The 20,658-nt window shown below is 55.8% G+C and overlaps 2 protein-coding genes across 3 annotated transcripts; one reads left to right on the forward strand and one right to left on the reverse strand.

Annotated features, from left to right (window-relative positions):
- Positions 1-79: 79 nt before the first annotated feature.
- On the reverse strand, positions 80-15,757 carry UNC45A (unc-45 myosin chaperone A). Of its 2 annotated transcripts, none has more exons than XM_065906408.1 (20): positions 15,658-15,757; positions 15,263-15,424; positions 15,040-15,076; positions 14,577-14,752; positions 11,560-11,652; positions 10,899-11,066; positions 9,591-9,759; positions 9,154-9,324; positions 7,907-8,078; positions 6,621-6,921; positions 5,327-5,421; positions 4,767-4,908; positions 4,253-4,393; positions 3,631-3,758; positions 3,365-3,431; positions 2,853-2,966; positions 2,537-2,652; positions 1,113-1,230; positions 851-1,006; positions 80-695 (listed from the first exon to the last, which is right to left on the reverse strand). In XM_065906408.1, the coding sequence occupies exons 1-20, from the start codon at positions 15,661-15,663 to the stop codon at positions 438-440; spliced, it is 2,790 nt and encodes a 929-aa protein (XP_065762480.1). In that variant the 5' UTR covers positions 15,664-15,757; the 3' UTR covers positions 80-437. The 2 variants fall into 2 exon arrangements, with proteins under 2 accessions (XP_065762480.1, XP_065762479.1); XM_065906407.1 differs by having other exon boundaries at positions 15,613-15,689.
- A 3,041-nt stretch (positions 15,758-18,798) lies between these two features.
- Positions 18,799-20,436, forward strand: HDDC3 (HD domain containing 3). The gene is made up of 4 exons (XM_065906417.1): positions 18,799-18,953; positions 19,269-19,324; positions 19,432-19,672; positions 19,976-20,436. Exons 1-4 carry the CDS (start codon positions 18,842-18,844, stop codon positions 20,104-20,106), a joined length of 540 nt encoding a protein of 179 aa, XP_065762489.1. The 5' UTR covers positions 18,799-18,841; the 3' UTR covers positions 20,107-20,436.
- Positions 20,437-20,658: the final 222 nt, after the last annotated feature.

Below are 20,658 nucleotides of genomic sequence, written 5' to 3' on the forward strand. Positions count from 1 at the left end.
CTTAGTTCTCTGACCAGGAATTGAACATGCAGCCCCTGCCTTGGAAACACAGAGTCTTAACCACGGGAGCACAATGAAATCCCTCCACAAGCCTTTATTAGAGGATCAGAGGTGGTCCTGCTAGCAGGCTCGGGTGATGCTTATAGCTGGTGAGGCTGCTTGCTGTGTCCTTCCCAATGCCAGGAACCCACAGGCTGAATTAGGACACGCCATCCCCATTCCCAACTGTCTTAGTAGTACAGGAAAAAGTGCCCTGCCATGTGAGGCCGGAGGCTGTGCTGGGAGAGCAGGGCTGTGAAGGTGCTCCCTGACTCAGAACAGAGGACATCAAAGGGCAGCTGGGGAGGAGAGACCAGATGCTTGCATCCCAGCCCCCACCAGCCAGTCTGTCCTTGCTCCTTGTGCTGTGATGGGTAGCGTGTGTGAGAGGCAGGCCCTCATTTTCCGTCCTGGCTGGGTGTGATAAGGCCATATTCCACCGCTTTCCCCAGACAAGCTGTGGCCGCCCTGGTGACCGGGCTCTCCTTGTCCTTGGCCAGCACCGACAGGATCTCCAGCACCTCGCTCTCCATCAGGGTGCTGGCGATCTCCCTCGAGGCCTCCACCATGTTCAGCACCACCACAGCGCCCCGGTGCTGCAACTCCTGGCTGGGGCTCAGCAGCAGGGCCTGCAGGATCTCCAGCCAGTGTGTGGTCTGCCGGAGACAGGGCAGTGTGATCACGGAGCAGCAGGGAACCCTGGCAGCGAACACCACCCGCACACCCTGGGGCTGCCTTCCACCAGCCGACTGCCAGCAGGCTGGGGCTTCCTGGCCCACCTCCCCTGTCTCCACCAAGAAGAGGCACTGACCACTTGGGGGATGCGGCTGCAGAGCGAGGGCCGCACGGAGGTGAGCACAGCCAGGCCCCCGGCGGCCGCCCGCCGCAGCAGCTCGTCGTCCTCGCCACTGTACAGCACCAGCAGCTTCAGCCGGTCGTTGCCGGTGGCTTCAAAGAGGTCCTGCACCTGTGGCCACAAGTGGGGTGGGACCAAGTCAGATGGGGCAGAAGCCCAGCCAGGGCCGGGTCCTCCTGCGTGCCTGCCTTGCGTGACCGCCTGGACCAGCCCTCACCTCCTTGCTCATGGCCAAGTTACACATGCACTCCGTGGCTGCCCGGCGGAGCATCTCGTGCTCCTCAAACATGTAGCCCTCGATCATGGGCACGGCCTTCTCCTTCAGGATCTTCTGCCTGCGGGGCCAGGGGCGGAAGTGTCGGCATCACCAGGGCATTTGCATCCATCACTCCCAGCCCGTTTCCCCATACAACAAGCCCTGCGCCAAAGATTTCCCTGGGCAATATGCAGAGACCGCCCTGCGCAGGTTTGAAGCCACCGGGCAGTGGTTTCCAGCCTTCTAACCCGGCTGGGGAGACAACACGCGGGACCTTGGAAAATGCTCTCAACTAGGAGTTAGGATACCTGGGAGTGATGAAGACGATGCTAACATCTAACGGTTGAGCACTCACCCTGACCCAGCACTTGGACTATCTTACTTAATCCTCACCACAGGGACTTCCCTGGCGGTTCAGTAGCTAAGACTCCGTGCTCCCAATGCAGGAGGTCCTGGCTCCATCCCCGGTCAGGGAAATAGATCTCATGTGCCACAACTTAAGATCCTGCATGCTGCAACTACGACTTGGCACAGCCAAATAATAAATATTTTTTAAAAAATCTTCACCACAGCCCTATGGTAAAGGTACACATGTGATTATCACTACTACTTTGCAGAAGGGGAGCCTGACAATGAGTAGTCTCACCATTAGTGACAGCAGCTAATACGTGCTGCTTGGACACATTGCTAGGAGTCAGGCATCTAGGAAGTAAATGCTTTTACCTCAATTTTCTCATTTAATCCTCCTCACTGCTACTCCATGAGATAGGTATATAACCATTCCATTTCACAGAGAGGGAAACTAAAGCACAGAGGGGTTAAGTTACTTGTGAGGTTAGACACTAATAACCAGTAAAGCCAGGATTTGAATCCACGTGGTTTGACTCTAGGGCCTGCACTCTTACGGCCTAGTTTCTTGCCCTCTCGCAGAACACTGCACAAGTCATGCCTCTCGGCCTGTCTGGCAAATAAGTAACTGAGGAGCGCACTCCAAACCGTAAAGTGCTGGACTTCCCTGGTGGTCCAGTGGATAAGAATCTGCCTGCCATGCCAGGGACATGGGTTCGACCCCTGGTCTGGGAAGATCCCACATGCTGAGAAGCAACTGTAAGCCCACGTGCCACAACTACTGAAGCCTGTGCTGGGGCGCCTAGAGCCTGTGCTCTGCTACAAAAGAAGCTAACACAATGAGAAGCCCGTGCACCCCAATGAAGAGTAACCCCCACTCACTGCACCTATAGAAAGCCAGCGTGGAGCAACTAAGACACAGCCAAAAATAAATTCAGTAAAGGACTAACAATAACAAAAAGAACTGTAAAGTGCTTTCCTGGGAATGGTCTAAACCACGGTGCCCTGCCCAGACCCTGCATCCCCGTGGGCCTCACCGAAGCCTCTCACTGATCCCCGCCAGGTTCGTTAGAGCCATGAGCGCCTCAAAGTTCTGCAGGCCGGAGCAGTTGAGGTGCAACAGGGAGACGAGGGGCCGGACCACCTCGTAGATCTGGAATACACACCCATGCATCAGGGCTACCCGCCTCAGTTCTCCCGACCCCACTGGCCCTGCAGATGGGAGTCCAGCCCCCAAGAGGTCACCCTCCCCACCCTACGGCCCCGTGGAGGAGCCACAGCCCAAGTGAAAGGCCAGGAGGGACCACTGAGGGAGTGGAGGACAGGCTGGGGCTGGGGCAGGAAGATACGCACCCGCTCGCCGGGAAAGGTCATCTCTGGGTTGGAGGTGATGGTGAGCTTGGCGAGAGCCTGGGCTGCCTTCGTCTGCCCCACGTCGGTGCCTTCCAGGGCCAGTGGGAGCAGAGCCTGTGGGACAGGCCCATGAGCACCCAGGCTGCAGCCAGGATCGTGAGGCCCTGACTGTGCCGCCCTCACCTGTCCCGTCTCTCTCCCCGGGCTTGACCACATGCCCACTCACCCTCTCACTTCTGAGGCCTCCTGGCAAGCTACCCAGACGCTTCTGGAAAACACTTATTAAGGGCTAGACGTGGACTGTGCCGGGCACGGGCCAGGAAGGCCGATGACACAGGAGCGCTCAGACCCCTATAAAAGTCCAGGGCCCTTCAACATCACTCACGCATCAGGAAGACATTCCTGCTGGCTGCTAATGACACTTGTCTGTCCCCATCCAACACCGACCTCTGCTGTGGCAGCCACTGAGTCATGTTTTACGGCCCATCCTGAAGGAGCCTGAGCCAGCTTACCTTGCCCCCTCCCTGAGCAACCACAGTGCCACGGTCCTCGACCTCTTCCACCAAAGCCAAGAAGACCCTGTGGGGAGAGTGCCAAGCTGGGCGGGCTGGGCGGGTGGGCCGGGGCTCTGGCGGGCAGACCTTCCGCTCCCGGGTGCAGCAAAGGTAGACTGCCAGGTGGGTGGCCCCTCTTGCTCCAGGAGCCCACTGCCTCAGCAACGGCTCCCACTGGAGTTTCATCAGCAGCGGGGAGGCTGATGGGCAGGGGGCAGGCTCACCTGGAGAGCAGCTCCCTGCAGGAACTGGTCAGCACAGGGCTCTCTGTCTTCACCATGCACGTCATGGCCGACACCACACCAGCTGCCAGCAGCTTCTTCACCCGAGCCCGCACGAAACTTGGCTTATCCTGGGGAAGGAGGCAGCTGAGCAGAGGGACCTCAGCTGATCAGGCAGGGGAAAGGGGAGCCCTTCTCACGACACATGTTGATGGGCATGGCAACAAAGGGAAAGAGGACTTCCCTGGTGGTCCAGTGGTTAAAAAGCCACCTGCTGATGCAGGGGACACAGGTTCCATCCCTGGTCTGGGAAGATCCCACATGCTGCAGGAAACTAAGCCCGTGTGTCACAAGTACCGAGCCTGAGTTCTAGAGCCCGTGCTCCGCAACAAGAGAAGCTACCGCAGTGAGAGCCTGCACACGGCAACTCGAGAGCAGCCCCTGCTCACCACAGCTAGAGAAAAGCCTGAGCCGCAACAAAGACCCAGTGCAGCCAAAAATAAATTACATAAATTAACTAAGTTTAAAAAAAGATTAAAAGAGAAAGAAACCTGCTTAAACAGAAGGTGCATCTGCTGTGGGTGGCTTGGGTCACCTGGCCCCCACGACAAGGAGGTCCCCTCACCTTGGGGTGCTGCTCGGGCACGTGCTGCTTGGCATACTTGGCCAGCTCCACCATCTTGGGGTCCGGCTCCTCGTAGTCGTAACTGTTGGTGCAGTTCACCAGCGCAGAGGCCACCGCGAAGAGCACCGACCTCTCCTCGGACTGCCGGGAGGGGGCAGAGGGGCTGTTAGCGGCCAGCCCGGGGGCAGAGCAGGACTGGGGTCAGCGCTGCCCAGGCTCCCAGTTCTACCCGCGGCTGGGCCCCCTGGGCACCAGGATGAATCCGGGCACCTCCCAGGCCCCAGGGTGGCCCCTGACTTTGGGAACTCATGCACTAGACCTCCCCGACTCCTCCTCAGAGGGCATCCTTTCTGACACGGCTGGTGCAGGTCAGAACGCCCAGGCTGCACAGGGCAGTCACTCGGGCTACCAGCCCTGTGTCATGAACGCCGTGGGCCACAACCCTGCCAAGAAAGCCCTCTGGGCTCTAATCTGAGTCAGCATCCCTGGACGACTGCAGGAACCCAAGCGCTACCTTGCTGAGCTGGAACAGAGCCTTCAGGGCAGCCGCATCCTCCACAAACTCTTCCTTCACGTCAGCATCAAAGGTGAGGTAGGCCAGGCCTTCCACTGCCCAGCGCCGCGTGCCCACGTCCATCTGGTCATTGCACAGCCACCTGGGGGCATGCAGCGCACTGATGACCACCAGAATGGGCAGGGGGGCGGCGGGGGCGGCAGGAGGGGCACCCCAGGACCCAGGGGGGAAAAGCTAGTGGTTGGGGCAACCCCACCACATACGAAGTGGCTCACATGGAGGGTCTGCCTGGGGAGGACAGGGCAGTGAGGATTCCCCTCTTCTCTTGAGGTCTGGCCAGCAGGCAGGGAGCCACAGCTGTGCTAAACCACTCACTTTTTTTTTTTTTTCTTTTAGTTCTACCAGTTTATTGCTACCAACCCATCTCCCTCCACCCTCGTGCACACATGCTCAGTCATGTAATCCCATAGACTTCAACCCGCCAGACTCCTCTGTCCATGGATTTTTCCAGGCAATAATACTGGAGTGGGTTGCCATTTCCTTCTCCATAAACTACTCACTTTCGACACTGCTTGGCCAGCTTGAGAGTAGAGCCTTCGGCAAACTGCTTCATGCTAAAGTCGGTCCCTCCAGCCGAGCCGAGCTTACAGAGCCCCTGCAAGAGAGGGTGAGAACCAGCTGTTGACCAAGGGATGGAGGCAGGGCAGGGCTCCCCCCAGCACTCTGCCAGGCTCCCTGCAGGCCAGGCACACCCCCACCAGGCTACCAGCTGGACTGTTCTGTGCTAAGTCGCTTCAGTCGTGTCCGACCCTTTGCGACCCTGTGGACTGCAGCCAGGCTCCTCTGTCCATGGGATTCTCCAAGCAAGAATACTGGAGTGGGTTGCCATGCCCTCCTCCAGGGAATCTTCCAACCCAGGGACTGAAACCGCGTATCTTTTGTCTCCTGCACTGGCAGGCAGATTCTTTACCACGAGTGCCCCCTGGGAAGCCAACAAAAGCAGCTGCTAGGGTGGCCATGTGATAGCATCTGGGAGAGACTGACATGCTGACCACTGTGCTGGCCCGGGCCCCCCTCCTGATGTGCACCGGGACTTGCTCTGTTCCCTCCCACCTCACACCAAGGAAGCTCTTGACGGGCGAAGCTAAGATATGTGTGGGGAGAAGACAGGTGCCTCAGCCGAGGCCAGGACCCCCGTTCAAGGGAGAAACCCAGGACAAGGTTCTCCTCCCCCAAAGAGGAGGCTTCCTCCAGGGGCAGGGCTGCAACAGGCTCACAGGGGTCAAGTGTTCCCTAGACCACCGGCTCTGGGGGCTGCTTGGCAGCCCAGCCTGTTCACACAGCCCCCAGACCTGCCTGGCCTAGTGTGTCCTCCAAACTCCTCCCAGAGACGCTCCCACTGCCCACAGTGGGCAGCCCGGGCTGCCCTGCATTCTTAGGCGTCCTCTCTGTTCAAGGTTCACCTCCTCCTCCTCCTCAGGAGGAGCCAGGGCCCTGCTCTGGCCCTGACAAGGCCCTCAAAATGAAAATGGCTCAGTTGTGTCCAACTCTTTGTGACTCCATGGACTGTAGCCTGCCAGGCTCCTCTGTCCATGGGATTCTCCAGGCAAGAATACTGTAGTGGATTGCCATTCCCTTCTCCATGGGACCTTCTCAACCCAGGGATGGAACCCAGATCTCCCACACTGCAGGCATATTTTTTACTGTCTTGAGCCATCAGGGAGGCCCTTCAACAAGGCCCTGCACATCCGCCATTTTCACCAAGCATGTGCTGAGGCTGCACCCTGAGACACTGGCCAGCCAGGGCCCCTGGCCTGGCCGCCTGCTGGCTCAGTCCAGGCCTGCCCGTCTCACCACCAGCGCCCGGATGCGGATGCTGTCCTTCTCGCTGCGCTTGTACAGGTCTTTCAGCAGCGAGACGCCGTTGGCCGTGATGAACGAGGCCCGCTTGGCCTTGCCGGCCGCGTGGATCAGGGCCTCCACGGCCACCAGCTGCTCCTCCTCCTGCTCCGAGGCGCACAGGGCAATCACGCTCTCCATGACGCCGTTCAGCTCCAGGGCCCGGTTGCCGGCGTCGCATGGGCCCTGCAGGAGGCAGGACACTGTCTGGATGGCCCGCAGCTTCCCGGCCAGCCCGTGGCCCTCAAACCAGCTCCTGCGGAGCACAGGGCGGCAGCTGTCACATCACAGCCAGCAGAGAGAGACTGCCCTTCCCTCCCGCCGCCTCCACTGACTGGTCAGGCATCTGCAGGATGTGGGCAACAACAGCAAGAAAAGCTGCCCAGCGGGAAGACCAGGACACCACCCCTCTGGACGGCAGCCACCGAGGCTCTGCATCCAGGCTTTCATTCACGCCCCACCCCCACCCCCGATGACCTGCCGCCAATGCAGGTCGCTGTCGCTCACACACGCTGTCTCCTTCCCTGTAGTCACTGAGATCCGAACTTGGGCCACTTACTCCATGGCTTGTCGTCCGTCAGTCTGCTCCTAGCTGTGAACCCGTAAGGTGAGGACTGACGCAGTACTGGTGTGTCGGGACAGACATACAGCGTGTGCTCAGTGAACACTACGTGCTAGAGGACACGGGCTGCACTGGATAGCTTGAGAGCTTGCGTGTATTCAGTCGTGTCCAACTCTTTATGACCCCGTGGACTATAGCCCGCCAGGCTCCTCTGTGCGTGGGATTCTCCAGGCAAGAATACTAGAGTGGGCTGCCATTCCCTATTCCAGGAGATCTGCCTGACCCAGGGACTGAACCCATGTCTTTTCATCTCTTGCACTGGCAGGCAGATTCTGCAGCAATGAGCCGCCTGCACTGGAGCAGAACTGACGTTATGAAAGAATATCCTTGGGGACCTCCCTGGCGGTCCGGTAATTAAGGCAGTGCTTCCACAGCACGGGGAATGGGTGTGAGCCCTGGTCAGGGAACAGATCTGATACTTTGAGCAGTGTGGAAAAAAAAAAATAAGAAAGAACGTCCCTGCAGAGGGACTCTGAAAAAACAAGTGGCCCTTGGGACCGCTCTGACTCTCACAAGTCCTCCCCAAGGCTGCTTCTCTGATGGGAAACCTTTCACTGCTGTCTCTCCCCAAAGAGTCAGCACTCTCGAGGGAGCCCTGGCTATAGGAGGGCCCCCTTACTTGATGTAGTTTTCACAGAGTCGGTGGAAATTTTCCCTCTCGGCATCACACTTCAGGTCATCGAAGAGCTTGCTGAGCAGAATGGAGGCGCTCATGCGGCTGTTTGCTGTCACTGTGAGCTCCCCAGGAGGGTCCTGCACAGAGCCCCCCACCTCCAGGATCTTCTTCAGACCTGAAAAGACACCCTATTCAGACAGCAGAACACGAGTTCCAGCCCTGATGGGCAAAGTGAAGAGGTCTCCACTCGCACGAGCTCAGAGTACAGGCAGGCTCACAGAATCGGGCTGGCGGACCCGCTGTCTACGGGGTTGGGTGCGCAGGTGTGGGGTCAGCGAAGGACCTCAGAGCTTAGGGCCTGTGGGCTGGTCCTGCCTGTGGAGCCGAATGCTCTGGGGCTTGGAGGTTCCTCACCGCTGCAAAACTGCAGGGAAAATAACCTCATGCCTCATAGGATCATTGGGATAACAAGAAAAGATGAGTTCCCAACAGGCGTGCTCACGCTGGGACTCTGCCAACCTTTCCTTATATTTTTTTAGGGGAAAGGAGAAGTGTGAACTTCTATATTAAACTGTAAGAATTTTCCCCCCGTGTACATAAGTAACACACAATGAAAACAACTTGACACAGAAGGCTGACCCAGCCTCCCTGTTAACCTGCTCGTGGGCCTGCTCGACGTGTGGGCGAGCGCACACGCACACGGCTGAAGGAGCCAATGTCGCCGAGGGGTACAGCACAGGGCACACGCGCTTCAGCGCAGACACACGTGCTGGGGGCAACGTTCCTGCGGTCGCGCAGGCCCAGCCATCTGAGCAACATGCCACACATGTGCTTGGTCTATTTATTCACCTACCTTTCAGTGTATGGCCAATAACTGTTAGTCGCTCAGTTGTGTCCAACTCTTAGGGACCCAACGACTGTAGCCTACCAGGCTCCTCTGTGCACGGGATTCTCTAGGCAAGAATACTGGAGTGGGTTGCCATTCCCTTCTCCAGGGGATTGTCCCGACCCAGAGACTGAACCACGCCTCCTGCATTGACAAGAGGATTCTTTACCATCTGAGCCACGAGGAAAGACCTATCTACCTGTGTTTCTACTTATTTACTTATTTATATGCTGTGCACTTGGCATGTGGGATCTTCGTTCCCCAACCACAGATTAAACCCAGGCCCTCGGCAGTGAAAGCACAGAGTCCTAACCACGGGACTGCCAGGGAAGTACCTTTCTCTTTTTCAAACTCTGTCACCTACCTTGGTCGATAACCCAGAGGGTGAGGCTGTTGTTGGGGTCCTTGGGAGACTTCCGGGGCACCACTTTAATCAGGAGGGTCAGAGCATTGTCTCGGCCTTGGCCCGAGACCCCCACCTCCGTCAGGAGCTCCAGGAGGTTACTGATGAGGACCTTCAGCTCCCGGGCGGGATCTGGCAACAGGAAGACATTCACCAGCTCTACAGTGGCCCAGCCCCATCTGACCCTGAACTTCCCTGGTAGGGCGAGGGGACCTGCAGCCTGGACGCTGGTTTCTACCCTACCCCAGAGGCGCCCCAGGTCCTTAGAACCTAGAGTGAGATACTGTCAACAAGCCTTTTCCTGAACACCCTGCAGGTGTAGCCAGCCTGGCTAGCTCAGCCCCTCCCCACCACGACAGCAACACCCAGAGGACACAGGCCAGCTTCCACTGACTCACCCACGATGATGGCGCCTTCTTTGCCGCGGAAGCCCTTCTTGACGCCTTCCTTGAGGGCATCAAACATAACCTGCAGCAGGTGGCAGGCAGCCAGGGACACCGCCTGGTTCTCCACGCCCAGCATGGAGACCACCCGCCGAGTTCCCAGCACACTCAGGGTGGCCACTGTCTGGTGGGGGGAGAGAGGTGGACAGAGCTTCCGATTGGCAAAGGGCAGCTTCAGAGATACCTAACTGGGGGTCAGAGAGGGTGGCCAGAGGGGAGAACATGTGAGTGGACAGAGCAGCTCCCTGGGAAAGCAAAGTGGGTCTGACTGAGGGCAAGACCTGGGTGATACCCAGATTCTCTGATGGAAGGGATTCCTAAAGAAGACACTCCAGGGACTTCCCTCGCGGTCCAGTAGTTAAGACTCTGAATTTCCATTACAAAGGGTATTGGTTCAATCCCTGGTCGGGGAACTAAGATCCCACAGGGTCCCAGGAAGGCTGCAGGAGGTGGGCAGAATTCATGTGATTTTACCAGTTTTAGTTCTGGGAGACCCAGAAACAGAGTCCGATCTTGGCCTGACTAGTTTTCACAGGATATTTCACATTTTCACCCCTGATCTAGGAACTGTGGGCTCTTCTAAAAGCTACTGAGGGTCAAGTCCTTGTTCCCCAAGTCCAGCTGGCGCAGGCAAGAGCCAGAGCAGGGACTTGATGACACCGGCCTGGGACAGGGTGTGCTGGCTGAACCGTTTGTGCGGGACACCCACCGTCTCCATGGAGAATCATCCCAGGGTCCTGCCCTGCATATCCGGTCACTAACTCGATGGTGAAGATGCTGTGGGTCACGTGACCCACCACATCACGCACTGTGAGGACCTCTGTCCAAGCAAACTGCCAGCCTGGTGACAAGGGAAGGACAGGTGCCCCGTTCTTTGCAAGCAGCGTGCTTTTACCACACGGACAAGGAGGGCATCAGTGACCAGGCATCTCTGAGGAGAGCCGAGGGCGACACTTGTGAGCCTTCTGACGCACGTGCTCAGGGTGTCCCTGGGCTGCTTACACTCTTTCCTGGCCTCACTTTGTCCCAAATCATGTTGGTCTTTTTGTCATTTTAATGTTGCCTCTCTTGTTATATATCTCATTATACTTTGCCCTGTAAGTTGAGAGCTATGGGACTTCCCTGGGGGTCCAGTGATTAAGACTCTGTGGTCCCAATGTAGGGGGCATGGCTTCAATCCCTGGTCAGGGAACTAAGATCCCACATGAGTGGATGGACAGACAGACTAACTGAGGCAGTAGCTAGACCCTCCGCCACACCCACCCGTGACTGGTGCTCAGAGCAAATGCCGACTAGGGTACGCAGGGCTGCCAGCATCAGGTCGGGCTCTCCCGTGTCCAACAAGCGCTGTAAGAGCTGAACCCCGTTGCTCCGGAAGATCTTCTCGGCCCCAGCATCCTCCCGGGCCAGCACCACCAGGTTCTGAGACGCCTGCGTCAAAGGAAGTGCATCGTGACGTGAACACGGCACACGGCATGGAGACAGAGGACAGCCTGAACCTCAATGCTTCCACTGAGCTCAGGGACCGTGGCCATGAACTTCACTGCTCTGAGCAGCTTCCGCCTCTATGAGCAGAGGGAAGAGCTCGCTCTGGGAGTTGATGGTTGGCATAAATGGAGTCTTAAGTCCCTGGCAAAGCCTGAAGGGCCGAGTCTGTGACTCAGCCACCTCTGGGCACCCGGCTCCTGGCATGAGACCTGAGCACCAGTAGGTGCTCCAGGAGCAGTGGCTCCCTCCCCGTGGCCCACACCAGGCCCCAGGCCCTCTGAGCCCCGACTCAGGCTCTGTGAGCCCAGCAGCACCACCTGAGGGGTGACTCGCCAGCAGACCAGGTCAGCAGGAGCTCCTGGGCCAACATCATACACACACAGGGAGGCGTGGGCAGCACTAGGGGAGCTCCGCCCCCACTCGCCCAGGTCTATACCTTTTGCTTTTTCTCGGTTCCTTTTTCTTGTGGGTCCAATAGTATCTGAAACATCTGCTCCACTTTGGCATCTGTTGAGGACATGTATCTCACCTACAACAAACCAGCAAAGCATGGGAGGAATTGCTGCTTGGCCCCAGACAACACATTTCCTCTTTGTTCTCTCCAGCTCCTCCCCAGGCCTGGCTCCTGACTCCAGAGGGCACAGCAAAGATGTCTGGGCCCAGGACTCACACCCAGCTTCCTTGGGCAGGAAGAGACTTGCCTGGTAGCTTCTCCCAAACTTCCCTGGGCTATTTTCTCCTCTGAGCTATTTCCTCCTTGGGCAGCAGGGGGTGTTGCCAATGCTGAAGGCAGTGCCATTCAGAAGGGTGGCGTCCTGTTAGCCACAAGAAAACCCACTCCCAGGGGGCCATGTATTCTGTGGCGGTCTGGGTGCACCACCCATGGCACTGAATTGGCATTTATACCTCCTGCCAGGGAGCCAGCAGGTCATGATGAAGTTGCTGATACTCTGTTTAGGTCAAGGATTCTCTTTTTGATGGATTTTTAAAATAATCTGATGACCAACCTCATCCTAGGCCTTTTCCTTCCCCAGTGGATAGCATACATGCCTAACGTGTGTCCCCACTGCTCCTCCTGCATCCATGGTAGACACCACTGATCCATACCCTCTGAGGCCCGTGCGACCTGATTCCTAATCCTTCTCAACACAAAGGTTGAGGCAGCCCCTGCAGATCAAACAGAGCTGAAGCTGAGAGGAAAATAATTTGCTTTCCCAGGTCTCAATCTCTTGATAAGGTGTCTGCCATCATATTACTTGCTTCCACTGGGTCAGTACATTAACACCCAATTGTCAGGCTAATTCCAACTTGAAAATAGTTAATGATGCTCTTTAGATTCTCTTCTCCTTAATTTTTAAATATGTGAATCATACAAACATTGTCTCTTTATTTTAAAAAATGAACAGATGAAGCAAAATCTCTTTTGAAAAGCCCCTGCGAGTCCATTCCTTTCCCTAGCAGTCACACTGTTATCATTGTGATGTCTCTCTTTTAAAAGATTTTCCCTTGTAATGACATACCCAACTGAACCCATGGAAAAAAACATGGTATTATTTTTGGTGCATATATGGGGGATTGTTTTAACGTAAATGATATCACACTGTCAGCTTTGCACCTCCGCACATGACGATCTGCCTATTCTCAATAACTACACATCAGTTCAGTTCAGTTCAGTTGCTCAGTCGTGTCCAACTCTTTGCGATCCCATGAACCGCAGCATGCCAGGCCTCCCTGTCCATCACCAACTCCCGAAGTCTACTCAGACTCACGTCCATCGAGTCGGTGATGCCATCCAACCATCTCATCCTCTGTCATCCCTTTCTCCTCCTGCCCCCAACGCCTTCCAGCATCAGGGTCTTTTCCAATGAGTCAAGTCTTCGCATGAAGTGGCCAAAGTATTGGAGTTTTAGGTTCAGCATCAGTCCTTCCAATGAACACCCAGGACTGATCTCCTTTAGGATGGACTGGTTGGATCTCCTTGCAGTCCAAAGGACTCTCAAGAGTCTTCTCCAACACCACAGTTCAAAAGCATCAATTCTTCGGCACTCAGCATTCTTCACAGTCCAACTCTCACATTCATACATGACCACTGGAAAAACCGTAGCCTTCGCTAGACGGACCTTTGTTGGCAAAATAATGCCTCTGCTTTTTAATATGCTATCTAGGTTGGTCATTACTTCTTCTAAGGAGTAAGTGTCTTTTAATTTCATGGCTGCAATCACCATCTGCAGTGATTTTGGAGCCCAAAAAATTAAAGTCTGACACTGTTTCCACTGTTTCCCCATCTATTTCCCATGAAGTGATGGGACCAGATGCCATGATCTTAGTTTTCTGAATGTTGAGCTTTAAGCCAACTTTTTCACTCTCCTCTTTCACTTTCATCAAGAGGCTTTTTACTTCCTCTTCATTTTCTGCCATAAGGGTGATGTCATTTGCATATCTGAGGTTATTGATATTTCTCCCCACAGTCTTGATTCCACCTTGTGCTTCTTCCAGCCCAGCATTTCTCATGACGTACTCTGCATGTAAGTTAAACAAGCAGGGTGACAATATACAGCCTTGACGCACTCCTTTTCCTATTTGGAACAAGTCTGTTGTTCCATGTCCAGTTCTAACTGTTGCTCCCTGACCTGTATAGGTGTCTGTAATAAGTTGTGACTCAATCTGTTTAGCCATTCCCCTATTGCTGGGCATTTTGACAAGTTCCAATTTTTCATTACTACGAACAAGGCTGAAACAAACATAAACACACCTGCTTGCATACATGGACAAGGCTTCTCTAGGGAAGATAACAAGAAGTAAACATACTGAATCACAGGATATGCTCAAATTTAAGAGATGTGCTAAAAGACTTTCAAAGGAGCTGCACCAATTTACACCCCCCAAAGCAGTCGTGAACAAGCGCGCGATCCCCCCAACCTCACCCTATAAGTGTCTGTCTTCCTCGTTCTAGGAACGTGTACAAACTTTACATGTCTGCCAAACGGGGCTTCCCCGGTGGTGAGTGGTTAACAATCTGCCTTCCAATGCGGGGACATGGATTTGATCCATAGTCAGGGCACTATGATCTCACATGCAGAGTGGCAATTAAGCCCAAGTACCACAACTACAAAGCCCACCTGCTCTGGAGCCCACACATCACTAGAGAGAAGCGCATACAATGCATCAAAGACCCTGCATGCAGCAACTAAGATCCAAAGCAGCCAAAAATAAACATAATTCTTTTTTAATGTTAAAAATGTTTGCCAAACAGACCACTGAAAAGAATAGCACCTTGCTGTTCTTTCAATGTGCTTTTTTGTGACCACTGACAAAGTTGCACATCCTTCTATAAGGTCATTTGCCATCAGTAGCCCCTCTTCAGAGATTTGTGATTATACCTTCGCTCCAGATCCACTTTCCAGTGCCCCTCTACCACTGGTCAAGGCCTCGCTCTCCCAGTTACTCACACACCTTCTCCTGAATCTGACCCGCGATGTTCCGCAGGGCCTCCTGGAAAACTTTGTTCTTGGGCTCCAGGCTCACACATCTCTGCAGATCAAGGACCGCCTGGTCGAGGCGGCCCAGTTTCTCTAGGGCTTGGCTTCGCCGGTAAAGTGCTTTGACATCCCCTCCGTCCTTTTCAATGGCTGAGCACAAACAGGAGTTCTGTCAGCACCCGAGAGGCCACCATCTCCAGGCAAGAGCAGTAGGGAAAGATCTCGAGGGCTAGAGGAAGGTGGGGGGACGGATGTGGGGCTCAGTATTTCAGCCTCAGAAAAGGTGAGGGTAGCTGCAGAAAAGGAGATGCCCAGGGAAGTGTGGGGGAGGGGGGGGAAGAAGGCAGATGTGTTTTAGGGGTGAAAAGAGAAGGAAAAAGTGAGGGCTGCCCACCCCAGAAGCCCCACGGCTCCACCCAAGGCCCTCATTTCCCTACCTTTGGTTGCCTCCGTTTCTGCTTTCTCGTAATCTTCCTAGAACAGAAAAAACAGGACTTGAGATGCTGGTCATCTCCTTTTTCGGGCAAAACTGGGTAACAGGGTTGTTCTCGAATCACCTAAAGGCCCAAAGGCCATGTGACAAGTGTGGGGGCCCGAGCAGCGGCGGGGTGGGAAAAAGAGGCCCGGGCAGGCAAGGGGAAGAGCAGCCGGCTCCCTCACCAGCTTGAGGTGGCAGGCGGCCCGGTTCCGATGCAGAATGGCCTGGTCCTGGGGCGTTGCGCCCAAACCCAGGGCTTGCGTGTAGGCCGTCAAGGCACCTTCGTAGTCCCCGCATTTGAACAGCTCGTTGCCATCCTTCCGCAGCTGTTCCACTGAGCTGGCCTGTGGAGGGAACGCGTGGAAACGTCGCAGGTAGGCTCAGGGTGAGACCGGGAACTACTGGGAGAGGACGCTGGGGGTCGCGGGCGAGTCCCATGGAGGGCCAAACTGAGAGGGAGGAGGCGGCCGGCAATCGCCCGAGCAGGTGAGAAGTGGAGATGGCCCAGAGGAATGGGTAGATGGGTACGCACCCCGGGGCCGGCGGACTGGGGCTCGGGGGTCCCTGGACCACTCACAGTCATCGCTCCACAGACGTCCGGGCGGGCGCAGGCGCAGCCTCCGAAGCAGAGTGGGTCGAGACTCGGGAATCCGCCGCCGGCTGCCCCGCCCCAGTCGTGCGTCAGAGGCGGGGGCGGGGGAACGGGCGGGGCCAAGGCGAGAGCGCGCCAGGCGCGGGGCGGTGCTGGGCCCCGGTCCGCAGGCGCAAAGAAGCCCCGGGCGCGCTTAGTCTGTTCCCGCCGAGACCTGCAGGGGGCGCGCGGTGGAGGACCTAGAGGGACGCCGGTCGCTGCTGGGGACCAGGTGTCGGCATCGGTCCCGGCCCCGACCCCGACCCCGAACGCGGCAGAAATGCACAAGGTCTGCCGTCATCAGGGCCACGAGCAGCAGGCTGTAAAGGCTCAGCGCTAGGAGCGGGCCCGGACCCCTGTGAGAGACGGGAGGGTATCAGGATGCAGGCCCCAGCCGTTCTCGCCGCTTCATGTGTGTTACAGAGCCCCCGAGAGTCTGGAGAAGGCTACCCAGAAAAGTGCAGAATGTGTAAATACAAACTCAGGGAGCTCACAGGTACCCTGAGGTCATCCACGGGCAGATTAAGATTGAAAACCCCGACGATAATACATGTTTAATCAAACCCCAACTGCAAGGAGATCCAACCAGTCAATCCTAAAGGAAATCAGTCCTGAATATTCACTGGACGGACTGATGCTGAAGCTGAAACTCCCAATACTTTGGCCACCTGATGCGAAGAACTGACTTACTAGAAAGGACCCTGATGCTGGGAAGGATTGAAGGTAGGAGCAGAAGGGGACAATAGAGGATGAGATGGTTGGATGGCATCAATGGACATGAGTTTGAGCAAGCTCGCCTGGCGTGCTGCAGTCCATGGGGTCGCAAAGAGTCGGACATGACTGAGCGACTGAACTGAACTCCAGACACATGTACTCCAGATTGCAAGATCCTTTCAGTATTGACATCCGTCCAACCTCACCTGCCACACAACACCTACAGTGACTCCCTGTTGCCCGTTCTCACAGCCCCCTGAACTTTTCCTTCACAGATTCTTTTGTAATCATGTATTTAGGTGATTTTATGTTTGAGATCTGTCTGTAAACTACAAGCCTCCCACTACAGAAATTAGGAACAGAGTCCAAGATACTGGAACACCCTGTCAGCGTACCAGTGGCTCTGAAGTTGGAGTTCTCACCTGAAGATGGGAGGAGGCCGAAGGGCAGACAGATTGACCTGGTTCAATGCCTCAAATTCAGCCTGAGTGCAGCAGAAGCCCCCTGCAGCCTGCAGGTGGCAGCAGTAGGCTTCCTCCGGGGTGTCAGAGAGACGAGGGCAGAAGAAACCCGGGTAGCGACGGCCATCAGCATCCCAGGTGGTCTGGCACAGGTGGGGGTGGTGGGCCAAAGCTGAAGGGAGGGGTGAGGTGGGCTGGAGACAGGCAGGAGTGATCTACCCACATCCCACTCACTCCTTTTGGAGAGTAAAAGGGGTCAACTATTATCAGAAGGGCAGGCTTTCTCTCTCCTCACCAGCTCCCCAGAGTAGACTATACCTGCTAAAAGAGTAAGTACTGGAAGGGGTGGTGGGCAGAGGAGAGTGCTGTACCTGAGAGGGAGGCTGGCTGAGCACACATCATCCAGCTGAAGAACAGCAGTAGCCCCACCGACAGGCCTGTCAGCAGAGGGCCTGACCGCCTCTGGAAGCCCATGAGAGGTCACCTCCACTTCCACCTCGGCCCTGGTCCTAGAAACCCCAACAGCTCTATTTCTAAGCCACAGATGCAGACTGTAAGGAGATAAAAATCAAAGCACCGTTAACACAAACCTGAAGCTTCTCTGTCACAGACCTCTAGCGAGAGATGGAAGTGACTGAGTTTCTATCTTCTGTTGAAAAATGTGGGGATTGTGGCTCCACGCTGCCTAAGGTTCTCTGAGCTGAAGGGGGAAAGGCTCAGAAGGCTGGAGGGCTGAATGAGGAATGAGCCAAGAGTCGAGCCACTAGCCTGAAGAACAGACACGCGTTTAGAACCAGATATGTTTCTCTCCACCTACTCTTAACTTTCAGGCTGCTGTGGAAGCCATGGGAATTCAGCTTGTTCCATTTCAGGCCCCAGAGACCTCATATTCAGTGTTTGGGGCTTCCCTTTCTAACTTCTGCAACGTGGCAACCACCAAGACTAGCTGAAAAGCAAGAGAGAGTGCTCTCGTTAACTTGTCCCCTGAGTCATCGGCCCCAGCTACCAGCCAGAGTACAAAAGCTGCTAATCAACTGGAGTAAACTTAGCAATCAGCCAACCCCACTTCACAGGGACAGCTCTTCCAGGGTCTCCCGGTCTCAGCAAACCTCATACTTCATAGATACTGTCTGCTGAGACAGGGGATTTCTCCAAAAGACCAGAGGCCACCAGCCCGCAGTGCTGTGTTGTTGTAGTGTCTACGGAGGCCTGACAACGTCATGCTCTCAGAACAACAGTGACAATGATCATAAGCCCCAGGGCCCCACAGCAGTGCCTGGGGACTGAAGTAGGAACCCTCATGGCACAAGAAAGACATGCAGATTTTGCTCCTGGCACCTGAGAGCAAAGAAAACAGTTCCTGCAGAAACAGCACTGCGGCCTGGGAGTCTAAGTCTGAAACCATCACGGAGGGCTCCTACTGTAAGCTGCAATTTCCAGAAGGTCAGGCCCAGGGGTCTTCTGGGCACTAGTGTGAGGCCTCTTTGCCCATAGCAACCAAGCCATTCTTGCAGGGAGAACTATTTTTAGAGAACTTTGAGAATGTTCAGAGCATTGGCAGCTTGAAAACTGTCTTTTCATGGCGGGAGAGGGTCCTCCCCAGAGGCTAGGTGACTTGCTCTCCCTCCAAGTTACCACAGTCCTCTGCGCTTTCCTGCTCCGGACACAGTGAGGCCACTGTCTTCTTGTCTGTTTTCCTCCTTCCCCCAGGCTGCGGGCTCCCAGAGAGCCAGGCCATATTCTTCTTGCACCCTCGGCAAAGCACAGTTAACTAGCAGCTGCGATGCTGTGGGCAGCTGCTTCCCACACCCAAGGCCCACCCATCAGACCCGAAAAAACGCATCCAGACCAGACTCCACCATCTCCCGGGCCTCCGCGGCGCCAGGGGGCGCTGTGGGCGCTGGGTCCACGCTCCCCGGGCGCCTGGGACGTAAGGTACCCGCCCCACCTACGCGATGGGCTCCGAGGTGGCCCAGCTCCTGGAGGCTGCTGACTTCGCGGCCCGCAAGCACCAACGGCAGCGGCGGAAGGACCCCGAAGGGACCCCCTACATCAACCACCCTATCGGTGGGCGCGCCGCCGGGGGAGCCACGGCTGTAGCCTCCTGGGGTTGGGGACCGGGAAGGGAACGCGGAGGGCGCGCAACTCCTCGGGCACCTAGTCGGTACCAAGCTTTGTGCCAGGCACAGTTCGTGTTTAAGACTCACGGCGACCTGGGGCGGTCGGCATGGCTGTTCCCAGTGTACAGTGGACATCCAAAAAAAAAAAAGTAAAGGACTTGCCCACGGTCACCCCGCTAGTGAGGGGCGGCCACCTCTGGCTCTGCAGAACCCACATCATGCCGCCCTGAACCCCTCCTGACTTCCTGCTTTGCCCCGTCAGGTGTGGCTCGGATCCTGACCCACGAGGCGGGGATCACTGACATCGTGGTGTTACAGGTAACTTTCCTCCTCTGCTAGGAGGCTGGGCTGGGGATCAGGGGCCCCAATCAGCTTTGGGCACCCCTTGGCAGGCGTCCCAAGACTGAGTGGGAGCCTGTCCGCAGGCAGCCCTGCTCCATGACACAGTGGAGGACACAGACACCACCCTGGATGAGGTGGAGCTGCACTTTGGAGACCAAGTGCGGCGCCTGGTGGAGGAGGTGACAGATGACAAGACTCTGCCCAAGCTGGAGAGAAAGCGGCTGCAGGTGGAGCAGGCACCCCAGAGCAGCCCCGGAGCTAAACTGGTGAAGCTGGCAGATAAGCTGTACAATCTGAGGGACCTGAATCGCTGCACCCCAGAGGGTACGCTCTCCCCCACCCTGCTCTGAGGGAAAAAGGAGGGGTATCCATCTTCTGAAAGCACAGGTTGGTCAGTTCCCCTGGAATAAAAGCCCAAGTGTTCTTGTTAATTCCCTAGACTAATCTTACTAGACCCTTCTGATCTTTCATACGGTAGAAATACAGAAGCTGGGCCAAGGGGAAGTTTTCAGCACAAATCCTTCCATCAGGAACTCATGGCCCCGCGCCAAGCCCCTCAGGAAGTGGGCAAAATCCAGGGCACTCCTGGACATCAACAGGAGCGGTTTTCTGTCCACTCTTACGCAGGATGGTCTGAACACCGAGTCCAGGAATACTTCGAGTGGGCGGCACAGGTGGTGAAGGGGCTCCAGGGAACAAACCGACAGCTGGAAGAGGCCCTAAGGCAGCTGTTTAAGGAGCGGGGGCTGACACTCTGAGCGGTGCTTGGAGCCATCCTTGCCCAGGCCAGAGAAGATGCATACTCCAGCCTTTCCATGCCTCCCAAGCTCTCTCCCTGGTTCGCTCACCACAGATATTAGAGACCAAATACACGTGTCTTTTCTGACTCTGAAGATCTACCAACTAAGCTGAGCCCCAGGTTGTGGGATGTTGCGCCCCATCCATTTCTAATGCATTCACTGCCCCTCTTCAGGCCTTGGGTCTCTTTGTTGTTTTGCACGGTGGGATCTCTGGCCCCTCAGGGACTTAGGCTTATCTATAAATGCTGGTCTGAAAGTCATTATGCAAAATAAAACATTTGGATAAAGCTTTGAGTTGCTGCTGCTCCTCCTCCAGCCTCCCCAGTGGGGAACCGATGTGTGTGTGTGTGTGTCGGGAGGAGATATCTGCCCTTCAGTAGGGCACGGTTCCAACTGTGTACCCTCTGGAATAGGTCCCTCAGGTTGAGGGCCTGAACCCCCTCAGAGCTTGGTTTCCTTATCAGTGGGATAGGTTGTGTAACTATCAGGGTTGAGCTAGGTGACATGCCT

The sequence above is a fragment of the Muntiacus reevesi genome, chromosome 15 (assembly GCF_963930625.1).
Source record: "Muntiacus reevesi chromosome 15, mMunRee1.1, whole genome shotgun sequence".
NCBI lineage: Eukaryota > Metazoa > Chordata > Mammalia > Artiodactyla > Cervidae > Muntiacus > Muntiacus reevesi.

Coding starts and splice junctions, on each gene's coding strand:
- UNC45A (XM_065906407.1), bottom strand. CDS start 15,663: ATGACTGTGAGTGGTCCAGGGACCCCCGAGCCCCAGTCCGCCGGCCCC. Junction 4,909..5,326: donor CTGGCCAAGCAGTGTCGAAA/GTGAGTAGTTTA, acceptor GCATGCCCCCAG/GTGGCTGTGCAATGACCAGA. Junction 3,432..3,630: donor TGCAGGGAGCTGCTCTCCAG/GTGAGCCTGCCC, acceptor CTCTCCCCACAG/GGTCTTCTTGGCTTTGGTGG.
- HDDC3 (XM_065906417.1), top strand. CDS start 18,842: ATGGGCTCCGAGGTGGCCCAGCTCCTGGAGGCTGCTGACTTCGCGGCC. Junction 18,954..19,268: donor CTACATCAACCACCCTATCG/GTGGGCGCGCCG, acceptor TTGCCCCGTCAG/GTGTGGCTCGGATCCTGACC. Junction 19,325..19,431: donor CTGACATCGTGGTGTTACAG/GTAACTTTCCTC, acceptor GCCTGTCCGCAG/GCAGCCCTGCTCCATGACAC.